The sequence below is a fragment of the Nelumbo lutea genome, chromosome 5 (genome assembly GCF_056320005.1).
Source record: "Nelumbo lutea isolate HS-2025 chromosome 5, American lotus-T2T, whole genome shotgun sequence".
Taxonomy (NCBI): domain Eukaryota; kingdom Viridiplantae; phylum Streptophyta; class Magnoliopsida; order Proteales; family Nelumbonaceae; genus Nelumbo; species Nelumbo lutea.
This window is the reverse complement of record NC_142688.1, coordinates 34,135,467-34,148,608: the sequence shown is the minus strand read 5'-3', so window position 1 is coordinate 34,148,608 and position 13,142 is coordinate 34,135,467. Positions and strand designations below refer to the sequence as shown.

The following is a 13,142-nucleotide window of genomic DNA, read 5'->3' as shown; positions in this document are numbered from 1 at the left end:
CTTTGGAAAAGAAAGATGAATGCATGTAATGGTGACAGATGGCCTTGACTTGTCTGATCCCTTTGCTTCATTACAATTGAATTTATCTTCATGATATCACATGGAGGAGGTAGCCAACAAAAGAAAGAGGATTTGATCTCATTTGTCACCAAGGGGATCTTTTTCTTTTTCAAAGTATAATCCTTCTGCCCTTCACAATGAAATTGTTGGCCTCTGTCAATGTATAGATTTGAGGATGAATTAAACTATCATGATGTTTGAATGGGTTAGCTTGTATTTTTAAAAGGGATCATTTACTAGAAGTCTACAACGCCTCTTATAGTTTTACAGATCTATAGTTTTTATTTTACTAAAACACTTTTATAATTTCACCAATTTTATATATGTATGATTTTGTGACCATTTATTAAAAAAACGTTCCACATCAGTGCCACATAGGCATTAGTGTTTATTGTATATGAAATCACTGTTTAGTTTCACTATTTATCAAATAAACACTAAAAAACTGAAACTTTTTTATTTATGTGCATGAATAATTTGAGGAAACGTCAAATGCCGATAAAGTGCACTTTTTATGAGGTGGAAAACAACTTTATGGGGTGTTACTTGAAACACCCATAAAACATGCAACCAAATAGAAAAAGCGAAAAACGTTTAAAGTAGCATTTTTCAGATAAACATTTATATAAAAAAACACCTCTGAGGAAATTCCCACTTAACCAAATAGATGCGAATCATTTTACATGATTGTTTATTCCAAAAGTACCCCTACTACCACGTACTTATAGAAAATAAAATTGACGAAATATATTCAAAGAGTGGTTGATGCTCGTGTCTTATGAGGGACAAAAAAAAAAATTTATTTTACTTTCTTTTGACTAAATTGATTCAAATGGACATTAAAGTCAAAACAGTTATTTTGCAATGTCATCTAATAAAAAGTGGATTAAGTAAATTAATTACAAACTATAGGGGTGTTTTAATAAAATGCAAATTATATGATAATTTTTAATAAATTCATCAAAATATAGGGGTGCTTTAGTAAATGACTATTTTAAAAGCCTACTCTTTTTTCCCATTATTTCTTGCTATATTTAACTTCCCACTTCTCAAATTTGGGGCCCTGCCATAAAAGCTCCATACCTAGCCATAAAAGCTCCATAAATTAATAATCCATATCTGACGGTGATGTTTTATTGTGCAGTGATTTGGCAATTGCATTTACCTGTTACAAAAATATCAACTAGTTAACCAAGAATTGGAAGTGGTCCCTGTTATTGCTTGTCAAATTTAGGCTCGCAAACAAAAGGGTCTGTTAAATAGGTAATTACTGGACAATATGTTTGAAAAAGAGTATTAGTTGAGATGAATGAATGGCAAGACTGGATAGCTTTGGATCTCTTGCCCACAAACTCTTTTCACATCTCCATCTATGAGGTGTGCATTGAGAGAATCTCTCCCTTATCATTCAGTAAGAGGAATTCAGATCTTCTAATCACATGTCATAGCAGTTGTACATTAGAAATATATTCTCATGAATGATAACATGCAAATATGAAAGATATTCTCAATATAGAATTATAGTGAGGCATGGGTAAGATATTCAAACTCCACCGAGAAAGGTTGCAAATACGTGGTGATAGTGTATTGTGGGTGGGAATGTGGGAAGAGATTGTGGGTAAAAAATCGTTAGTGAAGACTGGAAGGGACAGGATAGGAAATGAAAGCATTAGAAGGGAAAAGTTGAAGAAGAGTTGGTTGACTGAGATGGTTTGATCATTTGCATAGACATCAATGAAATTGTACATAAGTCTCTGAAAAAGTAAGGTAAGATCAAATAAAATATCATTATTTGATAGAAGACATGGCTTTTGGTAGAACCAGAAAGGTGGGAAAAGATTTCTCTAACTGACACAAACACTTGGGATTATGATGAATAACGCCTTATACATGTTTTAGAGCATCAACAATCGTAAAATTTAATTGAGAAATAGAGCTGAACCACGTAAATCAGTATGTATTTTGTGCCTCTTATTCTTCTTGTGTTTTGATATCTTTATGAGTTTGTTATTGTTCCGTTTCTTAACGATAAAGTAATGCTAACGATTGCATTTATATCTATATATTGAAACTGGGCCTGCCATGTCAGCATGTCTTTCATTTATTGTTTACCATTTATCTATTTTGTGTTTTTTTTTAAATTGAACAAAATAATTCAACTAGCTAATCAACTTTAAATCTTAAAGACATCTTTCCTCATTAACTAGCCATTAATTCTCTCTTTTCTTTCTCGTTAAGTCTTTTGATTATCTCTCTTCATAAAAAAAAAGGATTATCTTTCCTTATTAGTCATTCCATTAACTCTCTCTCCTCTAATAACTTACTCTATTAATGCTTTGTTTCATATTTTTATTTTTTATTTTATTCTCTCATCTCTCCTTATTAATCTAATAAACCAAAAGTAATTTTCTTAGGGGTGATCATTTTAGTCTAGTCTATAGGCTCACAAATTTCAAGACTAGTTTGGGCCCAATCCAGCCCATAAACAAATAACAATTTAAAAATTATTTAGTAAAAATGTCATAAATAGTTAAATCACCTAAAAAGATGAGAGAGAGAATATGATAGGTCCTACCCCTTCCATCATTAACCTATTTTAGCATATTTCTATAGGCCTTTTCCATTATTAGCTTATTGTATTTCAAAGAGAAAGAAGTTTACTCTCATCCAAATTCCATTTATTTGTTTCACATTGAAATTCTATTTAATTGGTTAATTGCCAAAGATTATAATTTGAACCAAGTAACTAAAATTATTAAATTTAATAAAAATATTAAGTTTTAGCAACTCTAACAACTATTAATAATTAAGAATTTTAATTATTTTTAAAAATAATTAATATTAATAGAATAATTAAAATTAATAATAAAAAGTAAAAATCTTATTAAAAGTAATAAAATAAATCATTTGTGTTCCTTATAAAAATTAATTAAAATAATAAAACAAATAATGCAGCAATTAGAAATGTCATAAGACTCCATCTCCTTAGGGATGATTATTTATAATTTAGCCTAACCTTGTTAGACCTACACATTTTTTAGATCAAGTTACTATTTTCTTCTGAGCTAGGTCTAGCTCAGATCTGCACCAAGCCCATACATAATGTAGACAATAGGGTTGTAAATGGATCGGATTTAGATAAGATCATCCAATTACATATGCATCTGCATTTGATTATGAAATCTCTAAATCCGCATTTGCATCCAATTATTAGGTCAAGTTTGGGTTTAATTCACTACTATCTTATTGTGTTTAAAATGATCAAAAAAATTAAAAAAGTTTAAAAATTTTATTTTTTAAATATATATGTATACAAAAATATTAAATTTATCAATTATAAACTTTATATAATTATACATAATATCTATATAAATAAATAGTTATACTATATATACATAAAATAATAATTTTTTATTAGACTCAGATCTAGCTGCCAAAAGACGTTGCACCGAAAAGACGTGCGAAGCCCATTTTTAACGATTTTTGGAGTTTTTCGTTTTTCTTTTCAACTCGTGTTCACACGAAAAGACATGTAGAAAGACATGTCTTAACCAAATGGTCTTCAACCTGTAACAATCTAAATGCAAAAGCTCACTACGTCTTTTGATTGTTAGCGCTTCCGGAATATCTTTCGAAAAAGACTTTCCAAATGGCCCCTAACTTTATCCTCACTATTTACATATTGTCTTAGACCACCCCTAATGCTTCTAATAATTGCCATCATGGTGGAATTGTAATGGGAATGACGAAATGTCCCTTTTGCCCTTTACTATTTGTCAAATTTTCAAAAGTTTTCCCTCCACCAAGAGAACAGAATCGAAAATCGGAAAGAATTAAGGAGGCTAAGCTCCTAGACCTCGCAAGTGTTGGTGACCCCCTTTTTCAGTCTTGGGCTGAGGACGCTCGTTGAAGAACACAATCTGAGGAGGCTAATGCTCGCAGACCTCACAAGTGTTGGCGACCCCCTTTTCAGTCCTGTGCTGAGGACTCTTGTTTAAGAACACAACCCGTGTGTTGTTGATAATGTAGGTCTGAACACAGCTACTCTTGATAAGCAGCATGTAGACTCATCATGCCTAATGTGGCAACCATCTGTTGGGTTGCATTGTCACAGGGGATGAAATATCTGACTGAGGCAACCATCTGCATCGTCTTCTGCTTTGGTGGAATTAACAACACACCTCGACTTCTTCAAGGAACAGCTCCACAATCTTGATTTGAACCATGGGGCAGCATCTCCAAACTCTATACAAGCCATTCTCCCCTTCATGGAATTAACAGTTTGAGGTAATGATACTCAATTTGAAAGGGGAGCTAATAGAGGATCTCTGCCCGACAGTCTTGCCTTCAGTATATTTATGAAAATCAGAAGATTGACCCAGATTGATCTAGATATTTGAATCGCTAGGAAAGATAATTAATAAAGAGAGAAGATGGATCCAGATTGATCAGAAGATGGATCAACCCGATCAGATTGATTCAGAAAGTTTTAAACATTAATAAGAGAGAGAGAGAGAAAAGAGAGAGAGAGAGAGAGAGAGAGAGAGAGAGAGAGAAGAAGAATCTCTCTATGAGAGGTTTCTGCAACAACGAAACCCATGAGGATGCTGGGGTTTGGAACGGTGCACATCTTTATGTGCCTTGAATGTCCTGGCAAGCACCGCGGTCTCAGTGTTCACCGACTGCTGCTGCAACTGGAGATCGGTGCAGCTTGATACTCACATTTACTGTTTCTGCTACCACTCGTACCAGTCCAGATGCAGAGGTTTAATTTGAACGCAGTTCTTCACTCCACAGGTTTAGATCATTGACGACATAGGAAAAGCCGATGCAGATTTTGAATAAAATTTGATGAAAAAAAAGAAAAGAGAAACAGAGAGAAGAGACAACACTTCGATCTCAGTCATGGTAAGCTACAGATCAGAGCGTTGTCGATACTCTAGCTTGGGTCATTGGAGGAATGGAGTAGGTGCTGAATCGGAGGGTGGATGAAGGTGATGGTGGTTGTCTTCTGCAAGAGGGAGATCAGAGCCACCGCGTTCTGATCCTCATCGACGGAGTGGATGGAGAGATAGAGATACAGGGAGGGAGAAGATAACAGACGAGAGATGCATTGGTCCTTGTTACAGCCGGGGGTAACAGTCCCGCTCACAGGCGGTGATTCCTACCCGGATTACAAAAGTGGAACGAAGGGCAGTATTGGATTTAAAAAAAAAATTACGTCACGTGGTATTAATGTGTAGGTATTTTTGACAGAACATTAACGGATACTAACAGGGGTAGAGCTGGTAAATTGTTAGAAATAGTAGGAGTGGTTTATAACAATTTAAACGGTTCAATTTATCAATTACAATAGAGATAATTTAAGAAAATTTCCCTTTATTTTATTCTATTTAATTTTTTTTGTTCATTAGATTACATAATGGCGAAAACCATCTCTCATAGCTTCTTTTACTTCAATATTAATAATTTTTATCTAAAATAGAATAAAACCCTAAAAAATAATGCATCTTCTTTTGGTTTCGTCTAATTATGAATGTTACATAACTCTTACGGGTGCAACTTGGGGGGTTGGGTCAAATTGGGCATCAACCAAAGCTCCACTCGAAAGTCTTAAACCTTGATCTTATGCTTAGATTAATTTAATTTTGATTAGAAAAGTTAATCTATAGATTAATTTAATTATGATTACAACCTAATTTTATATATTTACTAATATTTAAGTAATATTTACAAAAAGTTGTAATATTTAATCATTAATAAAGTAAAAGGAATAAAATAGAACACTAATAGATATATAAAAAAAAATAATTATTTTATGAAGTAATCCAAATTATAAAATTATTTTTGTAACAAATTATTAAAATAAAGATTAATTATTTTAAGCAACATTGCATTCCTTCTTTATGATAGTTATCAATTTCTGTTATTTCACTTTCCTTTGACAAATCCCATGCATCATACAAGTCCCTACAAGTTTACTAATATTTGTGGGCTATTTACATGGAATTTGATAAAAATACCTCAAAAGAAGAAAAGCTATTTTTAGAGCAAAACTGCTTTTTTTTTCTTCACTAGCAATGAGAATGGTCAATAGTATTTTCATTATTTTATTGGGCTATTAATGTAATGTCGAGTCTCTTATTGGTTTTCATTAATCTCCTACTTGGTCTTCTCTGAACAAGAAGAAATACACGAGACAAAACTTTAATCTAAACTAATAGTGAAAATTATGATTTACACTCTACCTCACAAATTTTTATTTTTTTTTTTATTTTAGAGTAAATTGCTGAAACCTTCCTTGAATTTCTGGTTGTTACTGAAACCTCCCTTGAGGTTTGGTATTTGAAATCACCTCCCTTGAACTTTCTAGCATAATTGCAAGTAGATTCCCCTCTAGTAGAATTTTCTAAAAAAATGCATAAAAATGTCCAAAATACCCATGCAATTACTTTTAACAAAAGTGTTTGTTTTCCAAATTTTCTCTTCATATGAATCACTAACCAAAACTTTTCTAATTTTTTTTCTGAAATTGATTTATTTTCCAAATTTGCCCTTCAAATCAATCACTCAAAGGTAAAAACTGAATAAATTCTCTTTGTTTTTGTTGTTTATAAAGTTTGTATTCTTTTTTTCCAATAGAAACCAGCCTCAATAGTAATTAGATGGCTATTGTGAACAATTTCATGCCTTTTTTAGAAGATTCTACTAGAGGGGATCATTTACCATTGTATTGGAAGGATCAGAAACTTCATGGGAGGTTTCAGAAACTTACCCTTGATTTTTATTTTGCAAAACTCCCACCTATGATACATGTACCCTCCCCTTGTGTTTTATCAGATTTCTACACCTGTCACTATTACAAACAATGAGAAAATTTGTAAATTGGGGGATCAATAATTTGACCAAGTAAATAACCAATGATAAATTTTGAAAAAAAAAAAACTAAAGTAGTAAAAAATATGAAGAGTTGACCAATCAAATCAAATGAAAGAAAGAACTTGGGAAACTCATTGGATTCCATTTATTTTGATAAGTAAACCAAGTAATTCATTAGGGAACAGAAAAAAAAAAATACAGTGAGAACTTAGGACATCTACAAGGAGGGAGCTGGAATCATGCATGCCAAACCAGCTCACGGCTTTAGAGTATAAATTAGAGAGAGATTCAAAACAAAGAAACAGAATACCTATTAACTTGATCCTATCTACCTTGCACAAACACAATATTGGTCCGTGAATGGTAGGAAACCTTTCCCCACCACTCAATAGATAGTGAGTACCAATTAGTTGGAAACCCCCAATAGAACGCGGCATCAGCATGTTAATAGAATGCAACTACTGTCTTGCCCTTGAAACGCTGGAAGGTTTACTTGAATTAGGGATATCTCGCAACGGATTCAACTCATAGGCATTCAGGGCCCCCAAAACACCTTCAACTAACACGGAGGAAAATCACTCAAAACCCAAACGACTCAGGAGCCATCTCTGCTCCATCTTGTCTCTTCTCTGCATCATTCCACCGCACTTGTTGGGTGGTAACTGGGAAGGAGGAGGTCAGGCGCCAGGACTCGGCATGCAGTTAGCAATGATGGGCTATGAACACCCAGCGGTCCAAAAGGAAACAGCCTTACAAGCCCTAAACACCATCATCAAGCTCCACTTCGAAAAAACCTTGGAGAAGAATCGAGCCGTGGATCTCGAAAAGAAGGAGCTTTCGAAGCTCTTCCAGTTCTTCTTCCTCTTCCTAGGCCTGGTCTCCATTGCCCTGGTCCAGTCGCCCAGGCTACAGTGTCGCCACTGCTGGGTCCCCATCGGCCTCCTCACCATGGCCCATCTCATCTTCTATGTCTCGGTGGCTCGGACTCTCCGCTGCATCAATGGGCTCAAGTACCAGCGGCGGTGCCACAAGCTGACACTGCGGCTAGCGGCGGAGAGGTTGAAACAGATCAAGATGAGAAGGAGCAGCGGGCTGGCAGAAGAGACGGACGACTTCGAGGTTCAATTCCAGCAGCCTCCCCTGAGCTATTTTGTTAAACTCAAGAGGAACTGGACCGTGCATATCGGATTCTTGATTCTGATATACGTCTTCATGGTCTCTTCCTCGGTTGCCCTTCCCTGTTCCTAATCTAAAATCCACTTCTTCACATGTGTTCTACACTGTCTGTCCTGGAATTGGATGCCTCCGCGTCGAAGGTGGTGGTGATGGTTGTGATGCCGGTGTTTGTCTGTGTAATTTCTGAAACGCCAAAACATCACTCTTTTCAGAATCTCCCGAATGTAGCCTTTTCCGAATTTTGCATCATCGCCCCATAGAGCGCTCCCTGTAGTTCACTCCAACCAGAATCAAGATGCTTCCGATGCAGGTTGAGATGTGATTGTGGAGTTTGAATCTGCCCTCACAAAGCGTGCCTCACGAGACGGGAGGACGCCTCACACGGAACGGGATCTGCTCCTCCCACATGGGCGCTCACAGGCACATCCACCGTGCATGTGAGGTTAGATGTGTATGTGAGGTCGATGTGAGGCGCCCTATGTGAGGAATAGATTCCAATTCGTGCCTCACACCTACTTCACACCTTGTTTTAGCCGTGCTCCTGGAATATATTCGAAATTATAAATTTTTAATCATGGGAGATGTTTCCTATGCACGGCAGGAAAGTGCTGTGAGGTGTGAGGTGCGCTCTGTGAGAGCAAATCCAAACTCATGATTGTGGGGCACTGATCCGAACTCGTGGTTTCCGGTTTCTTATCAGCATTTTAATTTTGGGGTAAATTGTTGAAATTTCTATTTAAATTTTTGACCTTGCTGAAATCTCTCTCCGAGTTTGATAATCGCAAATTTGCAATCACCTCCCTAAAAACTCTCTGATACAATTACAATTTGCAAGTAGATATTCTTTGTTAGAATCTTCTAAAAAGAGGTATTGTTGAGGTTGTTTTCTACAAAAAAAAAAAAACTAAGTCAATATGAATTTTATAAACAACAAAAAAATGGAGAATTTAAATTTGCAGCTTTGCCTTTAAATAATTGATATGAAGAGAAAATTTGAAAAATAAATCAACTTCATAAAAGAGTGAAAGGGTTTGGGCTAACAATTCATATAAGAAAATTTGTAAACATTTTGGTCAAAAGCAAACTGTATGGGCATTTTGGACATTTCCATGCCTCTTTATAGAAGATTCCAACTAAAGGGATCAACATGCAACTATGAAAGTTCATGGAGGTGATTGCAATTACTAAAATTAAGGGAAGGTTTCAGCAACAATCAAAGCTTTAGGGGAGGTTTTAGCAATTTTATTTTTGATAAATACAAAGATCCCTTTGTACTTTGTAATTTGCAACAAAGAGCCCTTTGAACTTTCATATGTTACAAAGACCTCCTAAACTTTCACTTTGCCACAAATACCCTTAACCATTAAGTCAATGATGGAATACATTAAATTATCAAAATGTCCACCTAAACTTATTTCTTTTCCTCACCCTTTTCTCTTAAATCCTAATTGACTAAAAATACCTCAATTTCTCCAAATTAAAAGAAACCAGTTCAAATAATAAGAATTATGTCATTGGCATAGAAAAAAACTTTTTCTTCTTAATTCCTAATTCATTTCCTTGACATGAATGCCTTCCTTCGTCTTAAAATATGAAAATTACCCACTCTACCATTTCATTTCTTATTGAACCTAGTGATAGCTATAAATATATAACCCTAGCAAGTGCACTATTTATCAAGTAGTATAATAATATCGTTTCCACGGGGATTTAACAAAATAAGTATTAGAATCATAGTTTTTCCTAATTATTTGGACAATAAAAAATCAGGATTGAGCAAGAACTACTGAAAATAAAATTGGAACAAAGAAAATAAAAACAAGGGTGATCACTAATCGAATATGCAAATGGTGAAATCGCTAGGACTTTTGGTCCACCTAACCAATGTAATGAATATTGATGGGTCTGATTATCCAAGACTAATTGTCATTCCCATAAGCTGTGATTTTTTCAAATTTATTTAATATTTTCTCTCGAGATATACTAAACCTACGCCCATCAGGTAACCCTTCGATCTCTCGAGTAGAGCTCTCAAGATGGAAGTGCATTAAGTCCAAAAAAACCATTAAATTCAGATGATTCATGTATATATATATCTCTATATACCATTCAATTCACACTATGAATTATTTTGTCAATTATGTGAATTCCTTTCTCAATTCATTCACATAACACAAATCAATTAAGAGGTGACCAAGCTCTTAATTGCAATAAGCACAATAATTCATAGACTATATGGAAATCACAATATTGGATAAATCTAGAAGATAAAAATATATTCATTAGCATGGTTAGGCTTTTTATAGCCCTAGCAAGAAACAAATAAGTTTATGATGGAAGAATTAAAGCAAACAAATGGGAAGAAAGAACTCTTGAATTCGCCCATGGTGTTGAGATCTCCTCTTCTTACCGCCACCTTCTTCTTGAAGTTTCTTGAATTCTTGAACCTTTCTTGAACCCTTCTTGACTAATTGCTCATTGCTTCTTGATTCAAATCAGAAATTGAGTGATTCAGTGATTCAGTGATCAAGTGATCCCTAAAAGCTGGTCCACCCCCTCCTTTATATAGATTAAAGGGGAGGGGGTGGTCTCCTAATTTCTCTTGAAGTTGATCTTTACAAGAAATAAAAAGTCCTATCCTAATTCTAATATTATCTATTTATCTATTGAACTCAATCCCTTTTTCACTCTAAGATTATATCAAGAATTTGGATCTAGAAGGATTCTTCTTAGTTTCTTGTTCTTAGATTCGTAATAGACCTCCTCTGCGAATTGGGCTTCAGCCAGACTTTTCTGCGAGTTGGGCTTCAGCTGCAGATTGAGCCTTCCTATGAAATTGCCACGATTTCGGGTCTAGATTTGACTTCGATGCAGGCCGAATCTAAGAAAGCCCAACATAAAAGCTGTGGCTTTTTCTCTTATCTTTCTAGTGGATCTTGAATCAGCCCATTCGGAGTTCGGAGACGCGAGTTAGGCCCAGATCACTAAACGATGTCGAAACTGTGAAAAATCACACGATTTGTCTTTCTTTGCTCTTGATGCCTTCTTTCATACCCTATATCAAAATACAAGAAATATGAGTCCAATTAGATGCTAATTTAGTATAAAAGACAAAATAATTGGGGATAAAAATATTATAAATTCTATTCTCATCAAATCCCCCACACTTGAACTCTTGCCTGTCCTTAGGCAAGACAAAACTCAAAACAAAATTAAAACAAGAACAAACTAACTAAAAGATTTGTTTTGGATTTCTTTCAATAGGGTATTTGTCCTCCTGCAAGCCTTGATCAGTATCCATGCTTCTTCCCTTCGTCCACTTTTTTTCCTTTTTAACTTGTTCGAGAATAATCTTAAATCGCTAATCCTCATGTCCCTAAGTGAGATCGACAATCAAGGGGAGCAGGCATCTCTTCACATGAATAATTTAGGACTAGAGTAAGTCATTTTTGTTTTCATAATCACATGTGACAAGATTCAAAAAATACCCTCTCATGATTCTTTAGAACGAAACAAGGAATGTTATTACCATAAGCTTGCTCATGTATCACATCTCCACCACTTATCATGAGTGCAATGCATCAAAAGGTGAGTTAGGGTTTGGGATCTAGGGATGAGTGCATTTTATGCTCCATCTCACCCTTTTATTCTTTTAGTGTGAGTGCATTTTATGCTCCATCTCACACTAACTCTTTTTTCTCTCGGTGTGAGTGCATTTTATGCTCCATCTCACATGAATTTTTTTTATAACATGTTCCAATACATGAACTCTTTATCGTGGTCTCAACATGCCTACCAAAACAAGTTCTTCAATAATCAAACCATATTTGTCCATTAGAAACCAAATGCTCACAAGGGTCAAATCTATATTGCATCTTCAGCTAGATTATCCTACCTAAGCACATTATTTATGGTGGTTTATAATCATTCAAAAAACAAGTGATAATTAGCAGAAATTTCAAATGAAAATGTTAAAAAGTGATGATTAAAGCGTGGTAAGAGTCCGATAAATTTTTTCAACCCCTTAAATATATAACTATAACAAGTGATTATTAAAGCATGCTAGAAGTTTGCAAAGGTTTATTAGAGCAAATGAGAGGAATTCAATGTTATCTCCCCTTTTGCAAAACGGAATCTAACTATTTTAGCATTATATCAATGAATTGCACGTGTGAACAATGCATGAGAGACAAATATCTTTCCCTCCGTTTGCATATATAACGCGTGTCACTCTGTTTCTCCACTTCTCTCCTCGTTGCTCACCTCGCGTTCTTTCTCTCTCCTGATTTCAGAACTGCCGCTACTTCTGTTCTTCGACTACAACACTGTCATAGGACCATTCTATAGATATTGAAACCCTAGCCCCAACCTGAATTGCTCAAGGACAAGGGCTCACTTTCGCCATGGTGAGATCAAGAGATATCCATCCCAGATGTTTCTTATCCTTCTCTCTGCCATGATTTTAGCCTCCATCTCCTTACATGATACACACGTATCCCCATTCTCTCCTTTCTTCCCGCTCTCCCCATCTTGTCTATAAGCACTAAACTTGCCAAGACAACAACCAATACAACGACCCCGACTAAACTACCTAAAGAAACCCAAAAGAAGAAACCAACTATAAAAAATGCTAGCAAACCTTAAAAGCTTCTGCCCCTGCCTTTTCTACGTCTCCCTCTTGTGCTCTGACTCTCTGAGACCCACTAGGAGGAGGAGCATAGCAATCTAGCACTGGTTTGGACTTTCTGCTCCCGGGAGAGAAAGGAGAATAGTCAGGTGAGTACCCCGACCATGAACATTCGGTCTCCGCTTCTATTTCCGTCTCGTTAGAAGGGTCAACCCGGGATGGGCGAGCCTTCAATTCCTCAGCGAACTTGACTTTAAACCAATCTCAGACTTGGGTTTCTTCGTTCGTTGAATACGACACCCCTAGAAAGTTTCCAAGAAACAGAGAGCCATTGAATGCAGCGCTTCCCAGACCTGATGACCTCTCTGGCAAAATGCAAGATCCAGAGTTTGTAATGGAA

The 13,142-nt window shown here is 35.6% G+C and overlaps 1 protein-coding gene across 1 annotated transcript; it reads left to right on the top strand.

Annotated features, from left to right (window-relative positions):
* The first annotated feature begins 7,319 nt into the window (after positions 1-7,319).
* LOC148851602 (uncharacterized) lies at positions 7,320-8,329 on the top strand. The gene has a single exon (XM_088944561.1). The coding sequence runs from the start codon at positions 7,636-7,638 to the stop codon at positions 8,185-8,187; it is 552 nt and encodes a 183-aa protein (XP_088800687.1). The 5' UTR covers positions 7,320-7,635; the 3' UTR covers positions 8,188-8,329.
* The last annotated feature ends 4,813 nt before the right edge of the window (positions 8,330-13,142 follow it).